The sequence below is a fragment of the Ochotona princeps genome, chromosome 4 (assembly GCF_030435755.1).
Source record: "Ochotona princeps isolate mOchPri1 chromosome 4, mOchPri1.hap1, whole genome shotgun sequence".
Taxonomy (NCBI): domain Eukaryota; kingdom Metazoa; phylum Chordata; class Mammalia; order Lagomorpha; family Ochotonidae; genus Ochotona; species Ochotona princeps.
The window spans coordinates 91850187-91865979 of record NC_080835.1 but is presented as its reverse complement, the minus strand read 5'-3'; the positions used below and the strand labels follow the sequence as shown (position 1 = coordinate 91865979).

Here is a 15793-nt window from a genome sequence, read left to right as displayed (position 1 = left end):
CAGCAGTATTAGGGAGGTGGATTGGAAGTGGAACAGCCAAGACTTGAACTGGGGTTCATGTGAGGTGTTAGTGTTGCAGGCAGAGGCTTAACCAGCTATGCCATAACACTGGCCCTTCAGGAAAAAATTAAGTATTCCTATTTTCTGATTGCTTTATTCTACTATACTTACTATATTTGGAAAAGAGAGAGAGAGGAGAAGAAGAAGAAGAACAACAACAACAACAAGAAATAGAGAATCTTTCCTCTGCTTGGTTACTTTCCAAATGCCTGTAGCAGCCAGGGCTGGGTCAGGTCAAATCAAGGAGCCTGGAGCTCAATCCAAGTCTCCTATGTGGGTGACAGAGACCCAAGTCCTTAAGCTTTCACCTGTTGCCTCGCACGGTACACATTAGCAGGAAGATGGAGAGGACGTGTAGGGGCCAGGACTTGAACCAGGCACTCTGACAGGCAATGTGGGAGTCCCCGGCAGTGACTCAGCTTTTGCATCAAATCCACCTCCCTAATACTCCTCTCATTTCAGCTTGATACTCTGCTTTCTACACACCAAACTAGGCTGTCTATCTGCAGGTGATTTTTGCCCCTTTGCCTCTCTCCAGGGCCTGCCAGTGTAGCTTTCTGCTAGTCTCCAGCTCAATCCTCCTCCCAGGAGCTGCCCCAATGCCCCACCAGCCTCTGCCATCACAGCCTGTCCCAGGCTTCCCATCAGCTTTCAATGGCAAGGGGAACACCTTCTTTGCAGCTTCAGCCTTTGCTTTACACACGTATGTCCATCCACCCAGCAATCTGCGCACTGCCACCTGCCATGCTCAAGGTCCTCCCTGCATCTGCCCTTCCCCAATTTGGCTCCCTCCAGGGCACCAAATAGTTTCTTCACTCACTGCACCACCCCCGCAACTCACCCATCCCCAGGGAATGGCTCCGAGCTTGTTTTAGAGGTCTCCAGTTTCCCTAGCTGCAACCCCCATCGGTGTCTTGGGGGAAACTCAGGCACTTAGTGACTGGCTCCATAAATCCCTCTGTATTCAGTCAATCCTCATAAACACACTCGTCCCAAATACAATACTAATTGAGCTTCTATACCTCTTAGCCTGTTCACAGTTGAGACTTCTGGTCTACCTCTGACTTGTGACTTGTGCTAAATAGGTATGACCTGCCAAAATTCTTGGAGGGGGGCACTAAAATGGAGGCTCCCAACATGGGTGAAGATTAGACTTGTGAGCCTTTCATCTTGAAAGCTAAGGGTTCTATCAATAGATAGTTCCACAAAGTACTTAATCTCTTTTGTCACTCCCAACCAGACTTGGCATACATGACCCTTTCCATTAAAAAACAAAATTAAAAGAAAAAAGAACTAAAAACTTCTGAAATAACCATTTTCTTCTGGCCCGAGTTCTTACCTGTCTGTTGAAATCTAGCCCATTTCGATCATTTCCTAGAAGAGATTAAAAAAAGCAATGAGTTGCCAGCAGGATTGGAAGAGGCTGAAGGTTAGAGGAAGACGAGGCTGTGGAGAAGAGCAGGTCTCTATTTAGGAAAAGGGCACCTGCTTCCCCCGGAGCCAGCATCCTCCTACTCATGCTGTTTCTTAGAAACACCTTTGGAAAGACTTCTCTGTGGAGAAGGTTAAGCAGGGAGTCAGGCAAAGAGGTCCCTTGGAGGAGGGCCCACTGCTAGTCAGAGGCATTGCTCTAGTTTCTGGGCCACAGGTACAAGCAGAGCCCAGCCTTGAAGTTTGAAGGAACCACCCTACGGCCAGGAGTCCTCCCACCGGCTCAGTCCTGTAGGGATGCTGACCCTTAAGTCATGTCAGACAGGTGTCTTTGTTCCACCCTTTCCCAGCCCAACCCCCACCACTAGCATTTACTTCTTCACTTAGTCCGTCTACTTCCTGTTATAATCAATACTGACCTAAATATGATCTCCCATAATAAAGAAACTTTTTGATATCCAAGTCTTGAAGTAGTAGGAAAAAAATGGCTGGGAGACAGCCACCATGAATAGTCTAGTTTACGCTTATGTACGCTGTCCTTCTTGGGTGTACAAGGGGGTCTTCATTAAGTTCCTGGTAAACACATATGAAAAAATCGTGTGTGCATTTCAAAATTTTTTGCACCTAAATAAACCTTTTGGAAAAGAGAGAGAGATGTTTCTGGATTGGAAGTGGAGCAGTTGGGACTTGAGCCGGTACCCATATGGGATGCTGGTGTCACAGGCAGCAAGTTTATCACACTATGCCAGAATTCTGGGCCTTCATGAGCTTTTTTAAAGATTTATTTCTTTAGAAGACAGAATGACAGAAAGCAAGGAAAAGACAAAGACATTTTCTGTCCACTGACTCATTCCCTTAAAGGGCTGCAAGAGTCAGGACCTGGCTAGACCAAAGTCAGGAGCCAGGAACTCCATGGATGGAGTCTCCCACCTGGGATACAAGGACTCAAGTACTTGGACCACCTTTCATTGCCTTCTCAGGAGTGTTATCAGGGAGTGGGATTAGAAGTAGAGCAGGTGAGACTTAGAGCAGCCCTACAATATGGGATGTTCATATCACAGGCAGTAGTTTAATCTGCTGGGCCACAAGGCCAGTCCCCTAAGCAATCTTGCATTCAGCAACAGCCAGGGCTGAGCCAGGCTAGAACCTGGAGCCTGGAACTCCATCTGGGTGACAGGCACTCAAGAAATGGGGCTAAATATACTACCTCTCAGGCTTATTAGCAGGAGCTGGATCAGAGGTGGTGGATGTGGGATTTGAACCTTCACTGCAGTAGGGGTTTCAGGCATCTTCAGAGGCAGCTTAACATGCAGTGCCACAGAACTCATCCTCTGTGAGCTTTTAGAAGTTCCAGATGTCCTGGCTTCTGTCAACCTTTCCTGCTTGCAGTTTTGCCACTCATGATCTCCCCTTCCTTGTTCCCTCCCTGCCAGTTACTTAAGCTCAGATCACATGGAATTTTTGCTGAAGTCCAAACAAGCCACACTCCTCCCAGTCACCTGCCCCTATACCTTGTTCCCTTGCACAGCAGTAGTGCCTCCCTGCTCAGGACTTGGGAGGCCTGTCTCCTGGCCACATGGCATTCACTGTGAAACTCCTTACGTGCCTGTGGTTTTCTTTCTCTCTCTCTCTCTTTAGTCTCTGACTGTTTTGAAAGCACTGGACAGGAACATGATCTACATGCCAGCAGGTGCCATAGAATGAGCAGGGGATACAACATGGATTGGAGGCTCAGGAACCACTTGTGAGAGGAGGGGTGGGGAGCTAAGAGATCCTCTGTAGCTTGACTTCAGCTCATTTCCTTTCTACTCTGCTTCAAAGGACGTCTGAGAAATGAATGGGTCCTTCCTTATGTGGCTGTAAGGCTCTGAGAGCAATGAGGCCAACACAATGAGAGCAAAATCGAAGGGGTTATGAGATTCCAGACCAAATACCATGAGACACAAAGCAAGCTCTACGGAGAAGCCTGATTTTGACATGCGCTGAGAGGGTATATAGAAACCTGCAAAGGAGCTCAAGGTGCAAAGAGTTCACAGGCTAAAAGACTTGAACTTAAAGGGGTGGGGAAAGACCGAAAGACAAAATATCCCTGGCTTTGATTTTTTTTTTTTATTATTTGGTAAATAGACACAGAGTCCCATCCTCTGATGCACAATTCAACTCCAAAAACCCACAACAGCCAGCACCAGGCCAGGCCAAAGTCAGGAGCCAGGAACTCAATTCAGGTCTCCCAAATGGGGGGCGGCAGGAACCATAGGACAAGCACCTTCACCTGCTGCCTCCAACGGTCTCCATTATTCAGAAGCTGGACTTAGGAGTGGAGTCGGATGTTGAATACAAGCCCTCTGATGTGGGACATGGGCATATCAAACACACACTCCACCTTTTCTTTTTAAGATGGCCTATGAAACAGTGATTTTAAAATATGTGGTAAAAGAGCAAATTCATTAGCTCAACAATAGTACTAAACACATGCTGGGCTCCAGGCACCATTCAGGCACTGAGGAGGGAATGTTGGAGGAGCCAGAGTGTGCAGGCTGGCTTCATGAGATTTCTTCTCTAGAAGAGCTGCAGCAAGGCTGAGCAAACATGTAGGCAGGGTTTCATGTAGAGAGCAGCACTGTGCAGAACATCGACATGCAAGCAGGACTGCCTGGGAAGTCCTTGAAGGTGGTGACATGCTGGACCTATTTGAGGTCAAGGCAACAACCTCTCTAGTTGACAAGACCATGGCCAGGGACAATACGAAGTTTGCCAACTGGCCTACTGCAGAACAAGCTGAGATGCAGGTGGGGGCAGCAGGGTGCGATGACGCCAGCCAGATGGGATTGCAGGCAGGTCATGGGGGAGTGCACTGGGGAAGCTAAGCAGATGGGCAAGACATGAGCTGATGTCCCATCTTATATCTACAGTGATCCACAAGGGGCGGGAAGGGGACTGACTGGGAGGCTGTGCCAAGGCTCGGATGCAGGGAAGGCACAGAGAAGGGCCTAGATTCTGGACTGGCCAATGGAAGCTGTGGTCAGTGCAAAGGGAAACCAGAGTACTGAGGAGGAAGAGGCCTTTTCCTTGGGAGGAAGTGGCAGTGCTCTTCATGGAGGAGGAGGGGGACTCCAGGAGGAGCAGGCTAGTGGCAGAAAAACCCAAAATTGCATTCTGGACATGTTCCTCTTGAGGTGGAGAAGTGGGGAAGTGAGTTTTGCACCCTGGGGAAATGTTAGTTCAGGAAGTAGGCCTCAGCAGCTATCAGCTCCTAAGGGATATTTATTCCTTTAACTTAAAGCATTCGTGCATTTATTTGTTTTGAAAGGCAGAGAAATGGAGAGCATGACCTTCCATTTGCTGCTCACTCTCCCAATGCCCACAATGACCTGGCCTGGCCAGGCGACAGCCAGGAGCCTGAACTCCATCCAGGGTTCCCACGTAGGTGGCAGGGACCCAAGGATTTGAGCCATTACCTCTGCTGCCTCCCAGGCATTGAGAGGAAGGTGTAACAGGAGAAGAGCCAGGGCTTGAACTCAGGGAACCTGATATGGGATACAGGCTTTCCAAGCAGCAGTTTAACCTGTTGCATCAAACACCCACCTCAAATTCATGTTTAAAGCTTCATGACTAAGATCACAAGAGAACTGAATTCAAAATTTTTTTAAAGGAAAAGAGGTCAAAGAAGAGGATAGGGAGGACTAATGAGACTGAAAGAGAGTGGGCACTCAGGTAGAAGTTTGGCCGGATAAGCTTGAGAGGTAAGAGCAGTTGGTGAACAGAGAAGGTCATGATACACACAAGAATGAGACCCAGAAACAACAGAACAACAGGGGCTAACAAACCAGTGTGGTTTGGAGAAAGCTGTCAGGTTTGTGGATAATTAAAAAATGTCTTCACTTTCAATTCCTGCACATCCATTGTTACTGTTGCATGTGAAAACTGAGCAATGAACAGGCCAGCCAGCAGAATTCAGAGTCTGAACTGAAGCCCACCAAGTGCCCTTGCCCAGAGCTCTTCCCAAGGCCCATCTCAAGAGGCCTCTCCCAAGAGAATGTACCTGCTGCCCTCTCAGCCCCGTCGCGGAATTACTGCTTCTCATCCAATTCATTCTTCACTTGCGTCAGGCTCTCTGTCCCAGTGTCCTTGTTCCCTGGGCTAACTGAATGGGTGAACTGGAGGTGTCAGGGCTAGGAGATGCCCCAGGATGATGCCCTAGGAGATCAGGAAGGAGAATAACCCACAGCTGTCAGCATCAAAAGGAGGGCTGATTTTCCCGGAGTGGTTGCTATTCAAGTCTAATTCCATGACGAAGTAGGCAAGAGTGTTCCCCGGGAACATGGCAATTTTCCATAGCTTCCAACCTAAGCAAAGGAGTGTGGGGTATCTGGTGGGGAGGGGTCCAGGCTAAGGAAGGTGGCATAGTGTAATGGAAGCATTAGGTGAACATCTGATTATAGAGTTGATTCTCCCTCCAGATCTGATCTCCTCAGCTCTGATTGTACAGCCACACTTGTTCCTGCTTCTCTCCATTTGTCTGCTGGATTTGTTCCACGTGGTGTCTCTCACCTATCCAGCCTGTGGGCAGGTCAGGGAGGTAGCACCTGGAAATCATGGGCCACAGTCTGGCTTGCTGGGGAGAGCTGTTCCCGGGAGACTAAGAGCAAGCAAGGTGGGGTGCAGCTACCATATTGTGTGTAATACTGGCCCACTAGCACCAGGAACTTTTTTTCAATCCCATTAAAGTGCTGTGTGAATGATATGCTAAGAAAGAGCCCTGGACTTAAAGTCAGAGGACTCAGGTTCAAGCCTGAGCTCCATTGTCCCTAAGCTGTGTGACCTTGGTCAAAGAAGGGACCTCTTAAAGCCTCAGGCCTTTCAGTGGTGAAAGCAGCTCATCTTTCTCATTCCCCTACCTTCCCAGGAACACAGTGATACCCCAGGGAGCCGTGCATTGTGATCTGAATAGCACCATGCAGGAGCATAGCTGAGTCCCAGGCCTGCGAGGCCATTCACCAAGCAGGTGCAAACTGGCCCTGTGCTGAGGACTTTGCACACTCTCAAATGCCCTTCTCTGCCCGGAAAATACCATCTCAATCTTCAAGAGCCAACTCAAACATCACATCCCCACCAAGCTTACCCATGACAAATGAAAGGATTTCCTCCTCCTTGTTTCCTCATCTCTCATTTACATCTCTGACAGCATACGCTGTACTTTTTAGGAGTTAATGGTGTGTGTGTGTCTGTCTCCCTTGTGAGATTATGAGCTCCCAGATACCAGGTTATTACCTAGTATTCATCTTTGTAGCTCCAGGGTCTGCACATGACAGGTGTGGGAAGACTATGGATGTAACTGATCCAAACTACTGAGAAACTGCTGCAAAGACTGCCTTTCTCTTCAAACCCCAGCAGCCATGGGCATGGCTGTGCACTGGTAGAAAGCTGGGCACACTCTTTGGAAGCCCTGGTTCCCTCTTGGGAATCCGGCTGACTCCTGCAGGGAACCTGGAGCAAGACAGAACCCTCACAGTCAGACACTTCTTTAGAGTCCAGCACTGAAGTTCCAACCTGGAATGGAAACGCTTCTTCTTGGGGTCATGCAGCCTCAGAGAACCTGAACTGGAAAAAGTACTGGAATCTCATGACTCATATCATCTTCCCAGTAAGTCTCCAGCCTGCAGTGTCTGACACAGACTGGCAGGCTTTCATCAACAGCTTAGGCAAACAAACAGGAGGGATGCTGATCCCATTCGGAAGTGATTTGAAGCATGGTGAAAAAGGAACTCGTCACAGTGGCTGACGGGGCAGGCACTTAGCCTGGTAGTCAGGATGTTGGCTAAGACTCCTTTGTCTTTCATGCAACTCCGAACTGTGGCTCCTGACTCCAACTTCCTGCCAGTGCAACCCTGACAGGCAGTGGTGAAGGCTCGAGTGATGGGGTTCCTGCCATCCAGGTGGGGGACCTGCATGGAGTTTCTGGCTGCTAGTCACTGTGGACATTCAGGGAGTGAATCTGACAGAGAGCAGACGCATTCAACCTCACTTTATGTCCCCCCCAAATAAATAACTTGTTAAAAAAATAAAAATCTTGTAAGTAAATGACAGAGTCAGGATTGGGAAACACTTTCATAGACACTTACTAGAGGTAAAAACAAGAGAAAATACAAAGGAATACATGAAAATCCTGAACTTTTGTTGAAAAAAAATCAATTTTGTAAGTTCGATAAGTTAGTCTGAACTGTACATTTAGAAATGGTTAAGATGGGGCCCAGCACAGTAGCCAGGAGCTTCTTCTGGGTCTCACACACAGGTGCAGAATTCCAAGGCCTTGAGCCGTCCTCAACTGCTTTCCCAGGCCACAAGCAGGGAGCTGGATGGGAAGCAGGACCACTGGGACATGAACTGGTGCCCATATGGGATCCTAGCACATGCTAGGTGAGAACTTTAGCTGCTAGGCTACTGTGCTGGGCCCAGGACATTTTTTTTTAAGTAAACCAACAATTTTTTTAAGGGATTTTGCTTTGAGAAATAAACTTGAAAATTAACTTTTCAATCTCATGCTGGAGAGTTGGCTAAAATTGTAACATTAAGGCCTGCCCAAATCTTTTCTTTTTTCTTAGTTTTTATGATACAAGTCAATAGACTCAGATAACCCCTTCCACCCACCCTGACTATTCTCCCCACCAGTGTTTTCTTCTCTATTATAGTATAATCCTTTAGCAACAGTCACAAATTCATTATTCCTCTATTTAAGTGCAGAATAAAAGATGGGTTTGCCCCACTTTTACAGACATCTGCTCTAATGTGAAGCCTTTCTCCCAGTAAAGACTTTCTTCAGTAAAACCAGCAACCATGCTCAAACAGACCAAGAACTGAAATACTCACAGCTGCTACATGGAGTGATCGAAAGTTTTTAAAATACTTGACCATCCAAACTGTCATGAGAATTAAGAGGGCTTGGCTGTGTTAGGTATAAGCATGATGCTGTGCTCAAGAAGGCAGCACCAGCAGGTGTGGGTGACAGGTGTGTCTAGCCGGAAGTGTCACCCACTGAGGTCTCTCTAGTTCTCTGTTAAAGTCCTTGTGGACTCCCCGGCAATAAAGCAGGAAATGGGGGAACATCTTGGAGCCCTGCTGGTTGGTGGGTCTGGGCGGCAAGCTCCAGGCCACAGGGAGAATGAGGTACTAGTATTCATTGGGTTTTACAGGTGAGGGAAGGAGGCCAAGTGATTTACGTGAAGTTGGAGGCTTTACAGACCGGCTGAGTGTTGGGGAAGGACCCTTAGTGGAGAGGTGGGGTGTGTGTGACAAAAGTCCATGTCTCCAGGCCTCGGGGACACTTGTTTTTCCTTTCCCAGCATGAGTGCTGCATTCCTAGCAGCTCTTTTTTTCCTTTTTAAAAAAGATTTTTTTTTTATTGGAAAGTCAGATATACAGATAGGAGGAGAGACAGAGAGGAAGATCTTCCATCCATTGATTCACTCCCCAAGTGGCTGCAATGGCTGGTGCTGCGCTGATCTGAAGCCAGGAGCCAGGAGACTCCTCTGGGTCTCCTGCACAGGTGCAGGGTCCCAAGGCCATCTCAGATTGCTTTCCCAGGCCACAAGCAGGGAGCTAGATGGGAAGCGGAGCTACCGGGATTAGAACTAATGCCCATTTTGGATCCTGGCAAGACAAGGACTTTAGCTACTAGGCTACTATGCCGGACCCCTAAACAGCTTTTAAAATTGGAGGTCTGAAGTCTCCTCCAAGGCCCCTGTTGAGCTCCTCCAAAATCAACACCCTCCCTGGTCGCACAGGACACCCAGGACTGCTCGTTCCACCCAAGAGCTTTCTGTCAGGTCAGGGACCAGGGCTGAAGTTGGAAGAGTATAGGTTAAAGGTAAGGACAATTTCTGGGTCTGCAGGATTTGGCAGTGGCAGAAAGAAAGAGAAAGGCACACTGAATTCTTGGGGAGCCCCAGAACCCTCTTAAACAGGGACTGGTCACTATGTCCAAGTGGGAGCATCCAAGGATTAGCCCATTCTCCCCAGTGCTAGGAGTGGGCATGGGCACCCAGGAGGGAGGCCTGCTCCCCCACCTTTCAGTTGGGTCAATAGCCTTGCCTTCTTGTAGGCCTGGCTGATTTGCATAGCTTTGGCAGCTCTGGGATGTGATTTTGCCTGGGGAGCAATTCTCTGGGTGAGGGAGGTGGAAGCGCAAGAACTGTTCAAGCAGGATTTTTCACTTTTGCTGGGTAAACAAGGCGCAGGCATTCGGCAAGAAGGCTGGGCCTCTCCTGTTTCTGGACTGCTCTCTTCTCACCAACTCTGCCATCCAGTATAGCCAAGAAAGTCTTCCAGGCACACTTTATTATCACTTCACAAACTTGCCACCACTCATGGGCACAGCACTTATGAAGGTCTTGGGAACCTGGAGGCATTGCTGAACATCCAGACACCAGAGCAAACCAAGAGGCCCCCAGTGTGAGCACCAAGGCCAGTCAAGCTTGGTCTTCTCTGGGACCCCAAGTGCAAGTATGCTGTGTGGCCCAATAGTCAGGACTCTGGACAGAGAACACCAGATAAACTGAGTTCCAGCATTCTCTCACAGGCTTGCAGACTGAGGGCAAATAACAAAGCCACCAATTTCCCAGAAAGATCAAAATGAAAAGTTCCTTTCCCTCTTCTTTCTACCTCTTTCTTAGGAGCAGGAGGAGCCCAAGTTTGCTCCTTGAAGGTACCCAAAGAATAGGCTATAGAAGGACCTGGCAGACTGCAGGGACAGCACTGGTTTAGCAGCTGCAAGGACTGAGTTTCAGTTGAGTATCCTTGGTTAGGTCAGGGTGTGGATAGCAATTGCAAAGTTGCATGCGTACAAGCAGCACCCTGGACAGACATCACTGGCAGATTGTTGCGCTCTTTTGCTTTCAACTCAGGGCTCAGCAACCATCAATTGCCATCAGAATTAGCTTACCTGAAGATACCCAGTTATAACTCTGCTTCTTCCATCTCTGACAGTCTGTGAATTTTGAGGTCTGTATCATTTAGTTTCTCTCTGTCTAGTCCAAGGGAGAGAACCACAGATTCAACAAAATCAACCACTGAGCTTCCTTGAGGCAGTCCCACTGAATGTGATGATGGCTTTCCTGTTGCATTCAATCATGAGATTGAACCCCACAGTCTGCTCTCCAGTCCCTTCCACAGATACCAAGAGCCTAGTCCCAGACCATGTGAGGCGCAGGAGTCCTGCTGCACCCTTAACCTAACAGCAGGCCAGCATCCTCTGGCAGTTGTCCACATCACTGTAAAGGAAAGGCTCCCTTACCAGGGTCTCCTAACAGGCCAGGACACAGAGTTCACACTTCATCTCTTGTTGAGACACTGCCTATATCATCCCAGGGGTCCAAAGTAGGCTGCACGATCAGGGGCCCAGTGGGAGAAGCATCCTAGGCAAATCAGCATCAGGTTCCAGAAGAGTCTTGGACCTGAGCCCTTTGTGGACTCATAGTCTCCTGACCCTGGAAAAACAATAAAAACTCAACTTCAAAGGAACTTCAATAAGCATGGCTAACAGCTCTGTTTCACTCACACCCAAAGAGCACATCTCCCCAAGACGTTATTAGCTGCCCTTTTGTTCTATCAGAGTTCTTTTGAGCTAAAGGGGACCACAGAAAACTTTTATTCCAGAGCCCATTTGTTGATAAGCAAAGGCTGAGGAGGGCAGCTTAGCCACCTGGTCTGCACACTGCACCACATGGCCTTCAGAGGAGCCCTCACACGGAGCGGCTGACTAACTCAAAAATGAAAGAGGATTGCAAGATTGCCTGGAACTACAAATGCCATCCAGACTTGGGGAATCTCATCTGCCTGTTAGCACTGTGGCCTGGAAGGAAGGACTCTTCTCATTGGCTCCCTCTCTTTCTTTCTGCTTTTGTTCCTACTTCAGGGGGGAAGGCCAGCTAGAGTTAAGGTCAACACCAGCCCATAGTGGGCTGATGGGACACCTGTGTGGGAAAGCTTCCACTTAGACTTGGTAGCTGCTGGAAGGGGCTGTCATCAAACTCTTTGACACCCGAGCATGCAGCAAGGAACTGACCGGCAGTGAACTCACAAGTAAACTTGCTCAGGGGAGGGGGTAAGGGGTCAACTCATGCCCATCCCCCAACCCCGGCTCACTGGACTGACTGTTGGGTCACTTGCACAAGGGTACACCATCTGGATGCTTTTCTTCCTGATGTACTCCTCTAGCAGGCGCTGTTGGAGAGTGTTTCATAAACGTTGACTCACTTAATCCTCACAGCAGCCCTATAGTGCATGCACTATCATTATCCCTATTTTATAGATGAAGAGGCTGAGCCGACAATCTTTAAGGAACAACCCGAAGGTCAGAGAAGCAGGGGAGCACACGTTAGAGAAATTTAGGGTGTAGCCACTCACATCATTCAAAGTACCTTATAAAAACTAACTGGTGTGTGTGGAAAGGGTTCGGCGGTGGGGGGGTTGCTCACAGGCCCAAGCTTCATGGAGTACAAGTTCAGACTCTTCATCTGATGCAGCACCTCGGGGCCCAGAGAGGGGCAGCAACTTGTCTAAGGTGACGACAGGTGGGTAGTACAGAATCCATCTGTCCTCACACCTGCTCTGCCCAGCCAGAAAGTGCAGAGATGGCTCAGAAGCCAGGGTCAGGAGGAGCTCTCCCGCCTAAGGTAGAGGCACAAGTCTCCTAGGAGGTGGGATGGGAGAGGAACCAGTCAAGGGCACACCTCCTTTGATAACCTGGAGCCCCCGGAGCCCACATTTGCCAGCCAGCTTAACCCGTTTTGTCCACGCTTCCCTCCACAAGAAAACCTTAATCATCCTCATTTGAATTTCAAATGACCCATCCCCTCTCCTCATTCCCCACCCCAGCAAGCTTTGAGGCAGGGATATGGAAATTCACCCTACAGTATGGAAATCATTGCCTTATGCAAATTGGACGCCAGGACCCCATCGTCATAGCAACCACCCGGTTTCCTCTCTTTTCTGCACTTCTCTGGGCTCCCCGGCTTAAGTTCCCCATTCCTCTTCCCAACCTAAGCAGAAGGAGGTGGCGCATGCACAAGCCCTCTCCCAGGGTCCCCACTGCAACCAATAGTAAACTGATGGGGTGTCATGGGCCATCTGTAACTGAGCTGCTTGGTGGGGCGAGGCCTGTGCCTCCTTCTCCTACACTTGTGAGCCCAGTACACCCAGGTGTAGTCAACCTAAGGAGGAAGTTGACTGATGAGATTGGGAGGACCTGGCCTCTGGTAGGGGGCAGGTGGGTACAGAGATATTCCCCGACTAATGGCAGGAGACACAAGAAGCGAGACTCAGGAGGCTACAGTGGTGCCAGTGGTATGAGATGAAAGGCAATGCATCAAACCTGTATGTAAAGTGTCATGCAAATGAACCCCTATTATTTTTTGAGTCAACAACAGCACTGGTGCCTTTTGGGAGATGCTCACAGCTTTGTTTCCCATGCTCCTGGTTTGGCACACAGGCTTGGGTTATCCCAAGCCTCCAAGGCCCTGGGAGCACCCACCAGTGAGCTCAGCAGTCCATTGAGAACCCAGGTGGATACTTTGAACTCTTGGTGATGGAAGCTTCCAGCCGAGTTTGAGGGCTCTGGTCATGCTTAACCCTGCCCTGCTCTACCCTGCTGTGATCCTCAGGCTCAAAGGAGAGGGACCCTACCCTCAGCAGGGAAGACCCTTAACTGGAAACTTAACCCTCTTCACCCAAATCAGACTGCAGGAATGGAAACGAGAGGGAAAATGGGCCTCTTGTCCGCTCTTGTCTGTGGCCATCTCGGGGCAGCTCAGACAAGCCTGGCCATGGGAGAGTGTCCTAAACACAACAACAATGCCAGCCTCAGATACCAGCTGCTCGGCTCCCCAACACCTCTTGTAGTCCACCAGACCCCTGGGGGACAGATTACAGGCATGCCTAGACCAGGTTTCAGAGAAGGGATATTTTGGGAGGGTGGGGTGCATGAGAGTGTGTGTGTATCCATCTGTGGGTACATGGGATGGGACAGGACAGACAGTAACCACATGTTAGTTGCCTGATCCGGCTGCTGCCCCTCAAGCCCCCAAGACAAGTCTAGTTGGGTTGCTCATCCCTCTTTAAATGCGCTTTCCACGTGTTCAGCACTTTTCCATACCAGGGTGTTCATTGCCCTAATTGTGTCTGGAGGAGGAGGGTGGCTTGTGAGAGACCACAAGCCTTTACTCACTGCTTGGATGGGGGGGGGGTGAGGGAACTGAAATTTGGATGCCAGGGTGTGGTGGAAGCTTGCATCTCTGAATACTGCCCAGGACTCAGTTTGTCAGGTATGCACCTGCCAGCCAGTGATAGACTGGGGCCTCTCTCGTGCTGGGGTCCCCACTGCAACCCTGTGCCATCTCCAGAGTGGGAATGAGGAATGCTAAGGGAGTCATGAGAAGATGCACCCAGGTCAGGTGCACCTGTTGCTTATGGGATACCAAAGGAAGGACTTTCTTATGTACAACATAAACTCCTCTTGGGCAGGACCCTTCAAGGGCTTGCCAGCAAGGTCCATTCATGAACTGTGTGTTAAGATCCATGGCCAAAGATGGACTGTGAGGAAAGCATGGATTCAGAAATATTAGTAGCACGTCTAAGCACACAGTCAGTGGGATCCTCCTATCAAACTAGGTGCAGACATGTTTGGGTACTGGTGACAGATAGCTCCAACACAGCAGGGCTGCCACTGGTCTGTGGCAGATGGGAAGCAGACTCTGGTTCCCCTTCCCAGATTGAGAAAAGAATTGTCATGTACAGTCTTATGTGAACTAGGGGTTAAACATACATGCTCATGTATGTACCACCACTGAGCTCCCTCACTTTTTAAAAAAATCATTTTTTATTGAATGTCAGAGTCAGAAAGAGAGGGAGGCAGGGGGAGAGAGAGAGAGACAGAGAGACAGAGAGAGAGATTCTAGCTGCTGGTTTCTTCCCCAAATGGCTATAATAGCTACAGCTGGGCCAGGCCAGAACCAGGAGCCAGGAGCTTCTTTCAGGTCTCCAACATGGGTGCCATCTTCTACACCTTATACTGCCTTCTCAGGTGCATTAGCAGGGAGCTAGATTGAAATGGAACAGCTGGGACTTGAACTGGTACCCACATGGGATTCCAGCATCACAGATGGCCCCTGGGGTCTCTCAATTTTATCCTCTCTTAGGTTGGAGAGAAATTGAGCCTATGTTCTTCTGGACACAGCCAGGGTTGTGGGAGGGGACATTTTTTTTCAAAAAGACTTTTGAGAGCCACAGGAGGGTGTCAGGCAGGACTGTCCCATCACAGATGGCTCATCTGCCCACTCTGATCTGCTGGTTGAGAATGTGTGAGCAGCTGAAAGTCTTGGCACAGGTGCGGGCTACTGTAGCAGCTGCTTTATTGTTGGGGTTCTCTGGATGCTTGGAGGAAAAGAAATAATTCCTTGAATCATAGGCTTCTCACCCAAGATCTGCAGACAAGGTCACAGTCTAAAGCCTGGATGTTGAGCTAGAATATTCTACTTTTTTAATATTTAATTTTTTGAAAGGCACAGTGGCAGAGAGAGCCAGGACTAAGCCAAGACTGAAGCCAGGGGCTAGAATTTCATCTGGGTCTCCCAGATGGGTGACAGGGGCTCAAGTACTTGAGCCATTATCTGCTGTCCTCCCAGGAGCATTAGCAGGGAGCTGAATTGTAAGCAGAGCAATCAGACTTGAATCAGTACTGCAGTGGTATCAGGAGATACCACTATTATAAGTGGCAGTAGCTTAACTTACTGTGCCACAACACCAGCCCCCACACCCCTCTTTCTTTTTGAAAGGCAGAGTAATGAGAGGGAGAGAGAGAGAGAGTCTTCCACCTGTTGGTTCATTCTCCAAATGTCCATAACAGCTAGGGTTGGGCCAGTCCAAAACCAGGAACTATGAGCTCAGATTGGGTATCCCATGTGAGTGGCATGGACCCACATGCTCCATGGTGCACGCATCTGTTACCTCCCAGGGTGCACATTAGCAGGAAGGTGGAATTGGGAACAGAGCCAGACCTCAAACCCAGGTACTTTGATACGGGATGCAGGCAGCTGCTGTGCCAAACGCCCACCCCTGAGCCAGTAGCTTCTAATTTCCCTGTCACAGAAACCAGAAACCAGAAACCAAGGCAGATGGAAACTGTGCTGTGGTGTGAGGAGGGCAAAACCAAGGATATGGGCTCGGGCTACAGTGTGAAGGCCTCAGGTGATACAGGACTTGAATGTGTTGGGGATGGTATCCTAGGAGGGTAGGCAGCCCAGAAAAATTG

General features: G+C 49.2%; 1 protein-coding gene across 1 annotated transcript in view; it reads right to left on the bottom strand.

Annotated features, from left to right (window-relative positions):
* The window catches only part of POU2F3 (POU class 2 homeobox 3), a 70743-nt gene that overhangs the window by 43560 nt on the left and 11390 nt on the right, over nt 1-15793 (bottom strand). Inside the window, exon 3 of the mRNA XM_058662323.1 lies at nt 1400-1434. Coding sequence (XP_058518306.1) covers nt 1400-1434 — 35 coding nt within the window. The remainder of the gene's footprint in view (nt 1-1399; nt 1435-15793) is intronic.